Source organism: Phoxinus phoxinus (assembly GCF_949152265.1).
Source record: "Phoxinus phoxinus genome assembly, chromosome: 15".
Classification (NCBI taxonomy): domain Eukaryota; kingdom Metazoa; phylum Chordata; class Actinopteri; order Cypriniformes; family Leuciscidae; genus Phoxinus; species Phoxinus phoxinus.
In genome coordinates, this window is record NC_136890.1 from 27,656,575 (window position 1) to 27,671,041 (window position 14,467).

At 37.4% G+C, this 14,467-nt stretch overlaps 2 protein-coding genes across 3 annotated transcripts; both read left to right on the plus strand.

Moving 5' to 3' along the window:
* The first annotated feature begins 442 nt into the window (after positions 1-442).
* Positions 443-11,478, plus strand: def6a (DEF6 guanine nucleotide exchange factor a). Of its 2 annotated transcripts, none has more exons than XM_079637774.1 (11): positions 443-838; positions 2,086-2,226; positions 2,484-2,663; positions 4,896-5,123; positions 5,842-5,988; positions 6,261-6,369; positions 6,911-7,209; positions 8,667-8,833; positions 9,303-9,501; positions 10,506-10,596; positions 10,972-11,478. In XM_079637774.1, the coding sequence occupies exons 1-11, from the start codon at positions 743-745 to the stop codon at positions 11,172-11,174; spliced, it is 1,860 nt and encodes a 619-aa protein (XP_079493900.1). In that variant the 5' UTR covers positions 443-742; the 3' UTR covers positions 11,175-11,478. The 2 variants fall into 2 exon arrangements, 1 of the variants encoding a protein (XP_079493900.1); XR_013800474.1 differs by lacking the exon at positions 10,972-11,478 and adding an exon at positions 9,700-9,805 and having other exon boundaries at positions 654-838.
* Positions 11,479-12,081: 603 nt separating this feature from the next.
* ndufb11 (NADH:ubiquinone oxidoreductase subunit B11) lies at positions 12,082-14,077 on the plus strand. The gene is made up of 3 exons (XM_079637503.1): positions 12,082-12,470; positions 12,920-13,053; positions 13,731-14,077. Exons 1-3 carry the CDS (start codon positions 12,279-12,281, stop codon positions 13,858-13,860), a joined length of 456 nt encoding a protein of 151 aa, XP_079493629.1. The 5' UTR covers positions 12,082-12,278; the 3' UTR covers positions 13,861-14,077.
* Positions 14,078-14,467: the final 390 nt, after the last annotated feature.

The following is a 14,467-nucleotide window of genomic DNA, read 5'->3' on the forward strand; positions in this document are numbered from 1 at the left end:
TGTGCTTTACTTGAAAATGTCACAATGCTAGATTGTTCTCAGCAAGCTTTATTTCATATATATATATTGTTTTTCTGTTGATTTTTGGGTGAAATATCTTTCTTGACTGGGTTCATTACTTTCACCCAGAAGTTTTTTTTCATGTATATACATATTATTATGAATAATATTTAAAAGTTTCCTATTGAGGGTTTGTATAGCTCAGAAGTTGCAAGATAGCAGCTTTCATTTATGGCTTAATCAACTTCAGAACCCTTTCACTTTTCAAGAGTGAAAATTATTTTTGTTTTCTCTCTCTTTTTTTTGTTCCTCTTTCTTTACGATAATTTTAAGAGCGAGTTACTTGCCATCATAGGGCCAAATGAGTGCTTCTTCTTTCAGAGCTTATAAATAGACCCTGAGATTAACTGTAGATTTACTTAGAAAGGGGATTTGACTCTTTGTTAGTTACAAGATCTAAAGTGAGTTTGACTTGACTTGCCCCAAAGCAAGTGTCATTTATGTATGAGAAAGTACTTTTAGATACTATTTTTTGTTGTTGTGACCACTTCTATTCTGTTCAAATCAAAACATTTGCTGAACTTTATTCCTTTTTGATTGAGTTTTGGCCCAGCAGGGGGTGTCATTTGCCCAGTTGGAGGATACACACTTGTGCGGTGGATGTGGGTGGCCTTGAACGACAGAGCGAGAAAAAGAGAAGGCAGTGAAAAAAGGAAAAACGAAGAGTAAAATTGGTGCAGTCATGGACTTGCGCTCAGAACTGCTCAAGTCCATTTGGTACGCTTTCACCGCACTAGATGTGGAGAAGAGTGGAAAGGTGTCCAAGTCACAACTAAAGGTGAGCTGTAAATTTATTATTGCACTATGATGAAACTTTAGGATGCTGGAAGAATGGGGTTCCATACGGCTCTCAGACCTCAATGTCTTAAATGTATTCCTTGATCCGAGAGAGAGAGAAAGGGTCAATGAATTACGTGAAGTTACGTTTTTTTTCCTTCATATGTTATGCTTTAAAAAAATGCCATACACTTGCTTTAACTGCTTGCGATGTGTTTCCTGTGTGAGCAAATCATCATATGCCACATGGTGAACTTTCTGAATATCTGACTCAGAATATTTCATTTTCAAATGCCCATTTATAAAAGCAGCCTATCTTAGATCTGTACATTCATAGATTTAAATATTATTTTTATGGAAATGCAAAATGTAATTAATTTTTCTCATGCATTTTAAAAAGCAAATTATGCCTGATATCATAGGGCTTGAGGTTTCTGAGATTCACTGGTGCTTTCTTGTTTAGTTTTGCAAAATTGTGTATTCATCAAGCTAATTATACTGCAGTACAACTTATTTTGGTACAGACGCTTGCTTTGCATGGAGGTACGGATTGTTGCTTAAGTTTAGTGTAGTCCCATGATTAGATTTAGTCCAGTCCATATCTCAAGATGACCAGCTGTAATGGGGCATCTCTGACCATTGTGGGTCTGAAGAGGTTAATGGGGTCCAACTGATCAACTTTGAATCTTCAGCTTTTGAGAACGGTGGCCACCGGATGTGTGCTGTGCTGTGTTTGATCTACTCATCTCTAGTCCACACTATCAGCACTGTCATTTTCAAAGAAACATTTAGAGAAGTTCCTAAGCAAAGTTAGAGAAGTAATGCAATGTAGCCCTGCTGTTGCCGGATGGGGTTTAGTGACCCTTTGGAATCTAACAGCAAATCATTTGTCAAAATCTTTCCTGTTAAAAGCATTATTGAGTAAATGACTATGACTTGTTATGATACCAGTATCATGAATTCAGTCAAACCTCTGAGAGCAGAATGCTAAAATTAATATGGATAAATACTTCTACTTGTGGTCTGCCTCATTTCAAGATAAGTTGGTTTTCAGTTATACATAAAGTGGGGTCGAAGAGTGTGAGAATGCATGTCCTTTGCATTCTTTTCTAATTTTGTAATTGTGAATTTAGCATTTAAAAATTGTGAAAGGCTGAATGCATCTAAAAGCATCAATGAAATCCCCTGTAATGTTTTGTGTATTTATGAGCATTGGTGAATGTTAATGTGTGTGCTGTTGCTCTGCAGGTCTTGTCTCATAATCTTTACACAGTTCTGGGGATCCCGCACGATCCGGCGGCTCTCGAGGAGCACTTCCGAGACGATGACGACGGTCCCGTGTCCAGTCAGGGATACATGCCCTACCTCAATAAATACATCCTGGACAAGGTACACAGCCTTGCTATTCATTCTCGTACACTGTGGTAGCCATTTTGTTTTGAGACCCAGGCTTTTTATGTCATTCTGTGCAAGACAATATGTTTGTGCATGTATTATGTTCCTCCAGCTCTCAGAATCAGTGCATTTTCAACATTTTTGTATATGTTGTGCTGGCCGATATGGCATTCATCATAAACTCACTTTGACATTAATGCATTTCTTGATGCTATAGTTTTTGACTTGAGCGTTTGTCTCCTCTCTGTAAGGTGGTTGAAGGCACATTTATCAAAGAAAATGTGGATGAGCTCTGCTGGACTCTTACTGCCAAGAAGAACTATAGACCTGAGGGAAAGAGCATTTTACCTGGAAAAGACGCCTTCCGGCTCTGGTGTCTGTTCATATTTCTCTCTGAGGACAGATATCCACTGGTCATAATCCCTGATGAGGTGAGATTCATGTTTTACAGTACTTAATGTGTCTCAGTACATAAAATAAACATATTTTTTGTCATTTAGATACATTTTCAGAAGCCTTAAATATTCACATCAGTACACAGTTTTTCTATGCAGTACTAGATGTTTCTTTACCTGGAAGGCTGTGGCACCAAATATTATTGGGCACACTTAATATCATGAATCTGAAAATATGTATTTTTATGAAATATGCTCTATTCATTATAAATTATGTGTCTGTGCACATAATTTGCACAACAGTGATATCTTTTCTCTTCTCTGGTGATGTGTTTACTGGTTTGAGGGCGCCCTCTATTTTTTCTAGTTTGAGAAGCCATTTCACTTGGATATACCTCACAATAGAGAAGAAAAGACTATCGCAACTTCAATCTGTTTAAAAAGTGTATTAATTGCATTTGGTAAAATAATAACCAAGTGGCATTTGTCTTAATGGGAGTGGTATAATGCCCTTTTCACAAGATTTAAAAGAAGTCTTTGATGTCCCCAGAGTGTGTATGTGAAGTTTTAGCTCAAAATACCCCACAGATATTTTTATATAGCATGTTAAAATTGTGGTGGTGCAAAAATGCACCGTTTTGTGTCTGTTCCTTTAAATGCAAATGAGCTGCTGGCACAGGAGGCGGAGCTTCAAGATCTTGTGTCCTTTTACCTCACACATACATGCACTGAAAATTTCAAAAACCTTCTGCCTTGTTCAATGTTCAATGTTATGTTCAAACCGGAGTCAGACAATGATGGAGAGACTCAAGAAGAAGTGACAACATGTAGAATGCAACAGGACTTTTCTGAATGGTTAGTTGATTCATGTATGTAGCTGATGTATAGTTATCTTCTAGTCATTGATTAGCATATTCTGCCATGATAAGCTATAAATCGTGTTCAGGGGGTGGGGTTTATGTAAATTTTAGGGCTGGTGATGTCACTAACCCGGGTGGAATGTTGTGTAGTCCTTAAAAAGCTATTTCTTTAAAAGCAAATATGTCCCTTTGCTTTGAACTTTTAGCATTGTAACTTTACAGATGTTGTTTATGCTCAAACAGCAACAAAGTGTCATCACCAACCCTAAAGTTTACATAAACCTTGACAGAATATGCTAATCAATGACTAGAAGATATCTACACATAAGCTACATAAATTCATCAGCTAACCATTCAGAAATGTTGTCTACATGTTGTCACTTCTTCTTGAGTCGCTCCATCTTTGTCTGACTCAGTTTTGAACATAAAAGGCTAAAAGTTTTAGAAATTTTCAAGACACAAGCTGTTGTAGCTCCGCCCCCTGTGCTGGGAGCAGCAACTCATTTGTATTTAAAGGGACAGACACAAAAATGGTGCGTTTTTGCTCATCCTCAAAAAGTGACAACTTTAACATGCTATTATTTGCAGATTCCTCTTAGTTTTACATTTAACATCTAATGCAATGACATTCAAGTGTTACTTACAAATACACCTAAAACTACTTTTAGGGCTACTATATTTCTCCTATTAAAAGTAGAATATGTTTTGTACTGTTGTCTGTCTCTTGACTCTGAGATCTTTCTGAGAACTTGAGTGTAAATCACATCAGATGTCTGTAAACCTGCTGCTAACCACAGGACCACCATTTACTATGTGCTATTTTCAGTTTTTTCCACTTCAACCTAAACTGGTAATCGTCAAAACCCCTACCGGTTGTTCAGTTTCTGATAATCATACTGCCAAATCTGCTTGTAGTCTATGTCATGTTCATCTTTATTTTGTTTGCTCTTCATTGTGAATGGCGCAACACTGCCAATACATGCATATATGCTTTAAATAGCTTTTGTCAGGAAACAAGGGTAATGTTGGTGTCAATGGGAAGAGCTGCTGTAGCCTATTTACATGGCCAATTTTTTTCTCTCTCTTTTATGAGTTTGTGCCGAATGTGTGTGTGTTCCCACCGCCCTTGTGCTGGTTCTTTTCTTGCAGCTTGGTGGATTTCCTGTGCTCCGTTTTGCAACTGTTGGTAAAATCATAATGTAACTTGTGGCAGTTTCATAGAAGAGAAGTAAGACAGAATGTAGTAAAAACATATCTTGGTGTCTTTCAATTCAATTGTAATAATTTCAGTATTAAAACAAGCGTTTGCATTGGTAAATGCACAACTGCAGCATCAGATAGATGATCCTTTCTTCACAGAATAACACATGAATATATATATATATTTTTTTTATTTTTTTTTTCACAGGTCGAATATTTACTCAAGAAGATATGCATGGCCATGAGTGTTGAGCTGAACCTTGTTGAACTCGAGGACTTCATTTCCCAGGATTCTGTTCAGCAGAACGGCTTCTCTGTATGGGGCTTTCTGGAGATGATGAATTCTGGGAAACTAACAAGGGGAATTGTCAAGGAAACCATCAGCATGGCAATAGAGGAGGTGTACCGGGAAATAGTGGGTGATGTGCTGAAAGAGGTATTAGCATTATCTTTTTATATTAGTCTTATTCAATAATCATTTATTTTTGTTTGGGACTTTGTTCCCCATAAAACGTGAAAACCCAACGTGTGTATGAAAGAAGTCTGTTTATGGATAGAAAGTTAAAAAGAACAGCATTTATTTGTAATATATTTTTTTGTAACCGTGTTGTTGTTTTTGTAACGGTGTTTACTGTGAATTTATTTTATCAGTCTAATGCATCCTTGTACACCTGTCTTTAAAAAAAAGTATACGTTTGTGTTTGAAATAATTATATGTACATCGTGAATATATAAACGTAAATCTGAATATATATATATATATATATAGTCACAAATATGAATATATACATATAAATCTGAATATATAATTATAAGTCTAAATATATTACTGTAAATAATGAATATATAGTTATTAGCCTGAATATATAGTTACAAATCTGAATATATAAATATAAATCTGAATATATAGTTATACGTCTGAATATATAAATGTAAATACTGAATATATAGTTCTAAGTCAGAATATATAGTTATAACTCGGAATAAATCAATTTAAATACTGAATATTCACTATTTACATACATTATATATATATATATATATATATATATATATATATATAATGTGTGTGTGTGTGTGTTCTAATGTGTCATATAGGTGTGTGAGATATGAGATATTGAGATTGCTAAAAGTGCTGTGCTTCCTGACTCTAGGGATATCTGTGGAAAAAAGGTCAGTTGAGGAGAAACTGGACCGAGCGTTGGTTCACCTTGAAACCCAGCACTTTAATTTACTTCACCAGCGAGGACCGCAAGGATCGCAAGGGCAACATTCAGCTAGACGGAAACTGCTGTGTAGAGGTAGGGTACGGGTGTCTGTGGTTAGCATGTGTTTGTTATTAGAAATAAAAAAACAGCATTACTCTATATTGCCGTAGTATCAGTGCCACCTCCTCCTATGAATGCATAAGAGACTCTAGAAAGGAACTTGTCAGCATAATTAGTTGGTTATTGTCATTGTGGGCAGAAGGTTATGTTTCCCCTCTCTGGCTATTAGCACACAATTCAAAGTGAACGTTTCCCTCTGTGATGGTCACAGCCATGTGTGTAATGCTTCTCTGCTGTGTTTTAAGGTTCTTCCCGACAGAGATGGGAAGAGGTGCATGTTCTGTCTGAAGACGCTCACCAAGACCTATGAACTTAGTGCATCTGACACCAAACAGAGGCAGGAGTGGACTACAGGTCTGCATGAGATATGATTTGGCTTTTTGGTCATTCGTCAGGTATTCTGTTTGTTTGGCCTCAAATGTGAATGTGTAAATTATAAGGATAGTTTGAAGATGTTTATTTCCCTGTCTAGTTTCCTTCTCTTCAAGAGGGACCTTGTTCATTCAGGGCACTTTTCACTACATTTACAATTGGCCTTTGTTGTTGTGTAACCTTTAAATGCATTTTTGAAAAAAATGTAAACAGTGACAAAATGCACTTGTGGTTTTCTGCTGAAACACCCTTTGTCAGTGGAAACCTGTGACATTTCGAAGGTTGCATTTTTGCACACAGTTCATGAGACTTTCTAAACTGAAACTGCACAGAGAAACCTTTTCTTGAGAGGTGGGATTAAATTTACCTAGGTAACCTTCACTTGGTGAATGAGGGGACAAAAAGGTTTTAAAAAACTTACCAGAATATCAGATTATTAGGGGTGGGCTTTTCTTTAGACTTATCAGCCACCCAGAACACAAAAATGTAAAATTTAGCATTTATAATATTTATTTTCTGCCAGCTATCCAGACAGCCATCCGGCTGCATGTGGAGGGTAAAAAGTCTCTTCATAAAGACCTGAAGCTGAAGCGGCGTGATCAGCGGGAGCAGAGGGAGAAGAGGCGGGAGGCGAAGGAGCAGGAGCTGCAGCGCTTGCGGGCCCTGCAGGAGGAGCGCGAGAGGAAGATGGCGGAGCTGGAGCTGCTGAAGGAGGCGCAGAGACAGGCACAGGCACTGCTGGAGCAGGACGAACTCCGCAGACGACAGCAGCACGAACAGCTCCAGCAGGCCCTGGAGATCCAGCTCAAAGAGGCTGAAGAGGTGAGGATCTGTCTGTCTGTCTGTTTGTTTGTTTGTCTGTCTGTCTGTCTGTCTGTCTGTCTGTCTGTCTGTCTGTCTATCTATCTATCGGTCTACCTAACGGTCTGTCTATCTGTCTGTCTATCTGTCTGACAGTGTTGTTCTGTCTGTCTGTCTATCTGTCTGTCTGTCTGTCTGTCTGTCTATCTATCTATCTATCTATCTATCGGTCTACCTAACGGTCTGTCTATCTGTCTGACAGTGTTGTTCTGTCTGTCTATCGTTCTGTCTGTCTGTCTGTCTGTCTATCTATCGGCCTGTCTGTCTATCTATCTGTCTATCTATTGGCCTATTTGTCGGTCTGTATCTATCGGTATATCTGTCCGTCTATCTATCGGTCTATCTGTCTGTCTATCTATCGGTCTGTCTATCTATCGGTCTGTCTATCTATCGGTGTGTCTATCTATCTGCCTGTCTATCTATCGGTCTATCTGTCCGTCCGTCTGTCTATCTATCGGTCTATCTGTCTGTCTATCTATCGGTCTATCTGTCTGTCTATCTATCTGCCTGTCTATCTATCTGCCTGTCTATCTATCGGTCTGTCTATCTATCGGTCTGTCTATCTATCGGTCTGTCTATCTATCGGTCTGTCTATCTATCTGCCTGTCTATCTATCGGTCTGTCTATCTATCTGCCTGTCTATCTATCGGTCTGTCTATCTATCTGCCTGTCTATCTATCGGTCTATCTGTCCGTCCGTCTGTCTGTCTATCGGTCTATCTGTCTGTCTATCTATCGGTCTATCTGTCTGTCTATCTATCGGTCTGTCTATCTATCTGTCTGTCTATCTATCGGTCTGTCTATCTATCTGCCTGTCTATCTATCGGTCTGTCTATCTATCTGTCTGTCTGTCTATCGGCCCGTCCGTCTGTCTATCTATCGGTCTATCTGTCTGTCTATCTGTCTATGTCTATCTATCTGTCTGACAGTGTTGTTCTGTCTGTATGTCGTTCTATCAGTCTGACAGTGTTGTTCTATCTATATGTATGTCTGTCTCTCTATCTATCGAGCTGTATGTCTGTCTATCGTTCTGTTTGTCTGTCAGTTGGTCGTTCTATCTATCATTCTACCTATTGTTCCATCTAATGTTGAATCCATCATTCTATCCATGTCATTTTATCTATCGTTATATGTCTGTTCTCTTTTAGTAAGCCCTATAAACATTACAATTTTCTAAACTTTTTTTCAAAACTATCAAACAAGGCTTTTGTTGAATCATCATAAAAATGTTACAGTTATGAATTTGTTCAATTTATTTCTACTACTTCGCATTTAAATTCTGAATCATGTTTCTTACCTCAATTTGAATTCACTTCAGGTACTAAATTGTACTTTTTAAAGCATTCTAAATTAATTTCTGATATATAGATGGATAAAGATAAGACCGTGTGAGGCCTATCGCTGTTTGTTTGTGTGCAGGCGCGGGCGAGCATGCAGGCAGAGATGGCACTGAAGGAGGCCGAGGCTGAGAGACAGAGAACACGAATCAAAGAACTGGAGGCCATGCAGCAGCGGCTAGAGGAGGCTTTACAACAGGAAATCAAAGCCAGGCAGGACGAAGAAGCCTTCCGCTACGCACAGGCTCGGTGAGCAGCAGCACGCACACTCTGTTGAGCAATACACCCATGCTCAGTTTCACACACAAACACCCTGATGGTATTATAATATAATATGCTTTTGAATGGAACATCTGCAGACTATTTGTTGCCTTTTTTTTCTGTTAAATGTGTGTGTCAAGCTGCTGAAACTCATCAGTACTCTCTTTAGGGAGGAAATATAATAGTACAAAAGCTCTCCCCTTTTAAATTACATGAGGTTATGAAGGAATTAATCAAGAGGAAGTTACCAGAGGAAGTAATGGACAGAAGAGACTCAATTAACATCATTTTTTTTGTCCAGAGAAATGGATATGTGTATATACTCTGAGAGGAAAACTAAATCCTGTTTCAGATTCAGTAAAGACAATGAGACACTACTTCTGTTTCAAATCTATTCACTACTATACAATGCATACATGCAAAATGCCATTGTAAACAAAATACCTCATTGCTACAGGCTACTGGCTGAGGAAGAGGAGAGGATGAAGGCCCTCATGTCCCTCCGTGAGGAGCAGGAGGAGTATATCCAGCGAGCCCAGCGGGAGAAACAAGAGCTCAGAGAGGAAATGGAAACCAAGTCTCGATCTCTGGATGATGCGCAGAAGCAGCTGGAGGAGGTCAGGGCCAATCGCTACCGAGTGGACCAGGATGTAGTGGTGAGTTTCTCTGCGGTGATTTGTTTGACAAAAGTTTTTAATGCAATGACCTAAAGTACCTTTACAAAGTTTGTGGTCGGTACATATTTTTTATGTTGATCGAAACATTAATATTGTAAAATATTATTACGATTTTAAATAACTGTTTTCTATTTGAATATATTTTAAAATGTAATTTATTTCTGTGTGAATTTTCAGCATCATTACTCCAGGCTTCAGTGTCACATGACCCTTCAGAAATCATTCTAATATGCTGATTTGCTGCTCAAGAAACATTTCATATTATTATCAATGTTGAAAACAGGTGTGCTGCGCAATATTTTTGTTGAAATGTGTTAGATTTTTTTGATGAATATAAAGTGAATATAAATATATAAAAATATGACTATTAAAAAAAGCATTTATTTGCAATAGAAATCTTTTGTAACATTATAAATGTCGTTATGGTCACTATTGAACAATTTAATGTGTCCATGCTGAAATAAAGTATTAATTTCTAACAAAAAACAAAAAATCTTACTGACCCAAACTTTTTAATGGTAGTGTTTGCATTATTAATATTATTAGGGTAACACTTTTCAATAACTTCCTATTAGTTAACATTATTTATGCATAAACTAACAATAAGCAGTACATTTATTACAGTACCAATTAAATTGAGTTAAATTAAAATTAAAATGTTAGTTCATGTTAGCTCAGGAACCATTAAATATTAATTTATAGGTACAACATTTGATTTTATTGATGTATTAGTGAGTTGCAATTAACATGAATTGAGTTTAATAAATGCATTTTTCATTGTTAGTGCATGTACTAATGTAGTTAACTAATGTTAACAAATGAAACCTTATTGTAAAGTGTTACATTATCAGTCAATTGATGTGCTAATGCTGATATTAGCTGTTCATGTAAATGTGATTGTTGTGGAAAATCGTTAAAAACAACTAAACTAGCTGATGAATTGATTGATTGGTTGGTTGATCTGTATCTTTGTATCCTGGCAGGCTGCTCAAAGGAAGCTTCGTCAGGCCAGCACCAATGTTAAACATTGGAACGTTCAGATGAACAGATTAATGCATCCTATTGGACCAGGAGGTATGTATATTAACTAATTTACCCATATTTCAAGACCCAAAACACAGTCCATCTTACACTGTTTACCTTTAACAAGACTATAACCTCATCAACTTGAATTCTCTATGGTTTGAATTTGACTGATGCTATACGTCATTTAAGATTAATCTTCTTTGCATCAAGATCTTTGTTGAACTTGGCATTTCAGCAAATGTTGAGTAGGAGGTTAATGCAAAGACTGAGAGGCATGCAGTCTAGGTCTGCATCACTCGTTTCACTGCGATCACAGAGATAAAAAAAAAATCACTCTTGCTTACTGTTAAACATTTATGCTGATTTCACAATTAATAAACTCCCTGTAACTTCCCTGTATTTTCTTGCCTTGTTTTCATGTAGAAAAAAGGTCCTCAGGAAGTGGGTCTTTTTCCAGCTTTCGCATCCCTTCACAGAAGGATCCAGGACTACGTCTGAAGCAGAAACCGGATGACCAGGATGAGGAAAGCAAAGAAAACGAGGAAAGCAAAGAAAACATGGAAAGCAGAGCAGGGTGTGAATCCGACAGGCGCTTGTCTACAAATGGAGACATGGACATACCTTAACATTGAGAAAAATATTTTTTATTTTTCTTATGAGGCTGTTAAGACTGATTTGAGTGAAAGGTGCCAAGAGCTCATGCCGTTAAAAACGCCATGCTTTTTAATATTGTCATTATTTGTTAATAGCTTGTTAAACAGTAATGTTTTTGTACACTTTGTCACATGTTTTAAAAGTATTGTACTGTAGTTTTTAATTATCTGTTTGACTCAAAGCGTTATGTTGACTAAGATGTACACTGAATAAATATGATGCATTTTTCAAGATGTTTTAATGTGGTGAATAAAAAAAAAAAGGAACTCGTGGGATAAGTATTAGCATAGGAATGTGTTCATTGTAACTGAGACAAAAAGATTTGCAAATGTTCATGCATGTAAATGGGATTTCTTGTGAGGGAGGAACAAGTTGAAGAGCTGAAGCGTCTGTGGTTTTGAGAACTTCCTGCTTCTGCAGTCAGATAACAAAACCATGAAGACAACTGCATGGCACACACACACGTTCCTTATAGATAGATATAGCTAAAAAAGAAACACAGGGTTTTAGCTATTCCCCAGGTATTGGCCAAGTGTGCTTACACACACACACACAGGAAATTTGGATTTGTAACAAACACCTGGTACTCAAAGAATATTAATCTAAAAAACAAAACCGAATGACTGATTAGCTCATACAGAATATTATGTAGGCTTATGTGTAGTGAGGGTCAGTAGATATGATATAAATGTCAAATCCGATATAGAAAAAGTGAGCTGAATATTGCACGCATGGGTTTGTAATGGTATAAAGAAAAAAGAAATACTGCACAGCATGAAGTGGAGATGTTGGTAGATTGTTTTTAAAAATTAAAGTATAACGCGTTTCCAAGAATAGCCAATCAATCAGATGTTATTTTTCAAAGCTGATTTGACCGATAGTATCAGGTTCACTGTAGATTGGTGAAACAGAGACACCTGCTGTTTACCAATAGTTCTTGTGTTATGATACACCCGGGACACTAGATGGCGGTAAGATTCCCAGCAAACCGATAGAACCACATTTTAACCCGGAAAAAATAACCTAGAGCAGAAGCTGTCTCGAAAGAGCTTCTAAGTGCAGAGAAAGCGCTGGAAATGGCTTCACGCCTGAGCCGAATTTGGCCCGCCCTGTCCCGGGTTCGTTTGAGCTCGGCGCTCGGGAGCCGCTGTGTGTCACAGACGCCGAAGTCCAGCGCGTCCGGCGCCGCGGTTACATCTGATCTGCAGTCCTTATCTCCCTCGGCTCAGGACAGTCATGGACACGCAGAGGTCAGCCCGTTTGACAAGGTAAGACGAACACAAACACATGTGTATGATGCATGGGAACGAATTAACATTGGGTTAATTAGTGGCTTGAATAATGTTAAGCGGCTCACTGAAGGCTTGAGCTAAACTGATGTTTTATGTACACTGAACTGTTCATGTTTACACTGTGCACTGCATGATCTCAACTCCAGTTTCTCTATTGTGTCTCTCTTGTTATATGATTTGTATTATGCTTAAACCTGTATCTGCTGAAGTTTCCACAGGTATTTTGGTGCAATCATTATATTTTATTCTGTCCTATCCTTTCCTATTCTGTTAAGCTGACATAGTCTTGCTGCAGTGATGGCAATGTCATATTGCAAATCCTAATTTTAATATAAAAGCTTTGTGTTGATAAACAATCATGTTAACTTGTTTACGTCCATAAATGCAGGTTTATAAATTGTAAATGTTTATCTGGGTCTTTTCAGAATCCAGATTTCCATGGCTTCCATCATCACGACCCATTTGTGGATGTATGGAACATGAGGTTGATCTTTTTCTTTGGCATTTCTGTGTGCATTGTAATCGGAGGCACTTTCGTCCACTATTTACCAGATCACGGGTAAGTGAATGAATAAACGGACTAAATTTTGCACAGAATCCAGTGATTGACCAATCAGGATCCAGCATCCATAATACATACAGTGCATCTCTATTGTAGATGTTTAGTACAAAAGTTGGAGCCAGAAACTGTCAGCATAGACTATCTAATCTGTTTGAAGAGGAACGCGATAATATTCTTGATGACTTTATGTTGTATAAGTTTCAAATATTTCAAACAACTAGACTCTGCTTGCGGTCAAAAAAGAGCTCTGCCCCCTGCCATCAAGCAGCGCGCACACACACACCAGGGGTGAAAGTTTACTGGGGCTTAGGGCAAAATAGCCACTAAAATTTATAAAAATGCTTCCAAAAACCAAGATATGGTGCAAAAAAAAGTCTGTATACTTGTTTCTAATATTTATAACCAATATCACAAGAGCAAACGTGCTGTTTTCCCGAATATCAGCACGTTTGCAAATGTGATTTTAATATTTTACTAAAATTCAATAAGCAATGACGTAATAAGCTCCAAATTGCAAAGGCCGCCTCTGTTAATTGGTTGATAATTGGGTTCACCTCCAAGTGTGTGTTTTTTTCCCATTGTTTTATTTCTTCTGAAGCAATAATGGTTTGCCATTTCTTTTAATCATAATGTACATGATCTGCCTCTCTCTGTCTTCTGTTTTTATCCTCCAGCATGAGGCAGTGGGCTCGCCGGGAAGCTGAAAGGTTGATCAAACAGCGGGAAGCTGAAGGTCTTCCCGTCATGACTGAAAACTATTACGATCCAAGCACGATTGTTCTCCCTTCCTCTGGAGAGGAGTAGGCAACATTTTGTCAATAATTATCCTGTTAATTTGTGTTGATTGTACATTTGACCCTCCTCAACTATATTATAATAAAAAAAAAGTTATAATACAGTAGTATGTGATATTTTCAAATTGTGATCAGTTGGTATATCTAATACTTGAAAAGGAATGATACTGTAGAATTAACGGTTTGTTTGCAAACATATGGGTGTAATAAAGTTGAGTGTTAATGTATGTTGTTTTATGTAATGATTATTATTTGATAGAGTGCACTATGAACAGTGTGTAAGGTGAAGTATTAGAGAGAGCCTAAGTATTTATATGATGTACAAAACAACTGAAAGTAGGTGTTATGTGGTGCAGTTTTATGCATATAAACTCAGAAAACATAAGAAACTAGGATGTGGATTAGTCGGGAAGATGAATGATTACAAATAGTAATTTTAGTTACTTTCCAACTGTTATTTATTTAGTAATGTATTCATTTGTAGCTTTATTTCTGTTTTCATAAGAAAGTAGAGTGGTGAATGATGTTTTCAAAAAATTCTAAATAAATAATTTAAAATAAATTAATAGTAGTTAACGAATCAAACAAATAAAATGGGAAAACTGACGAGGAAAGTC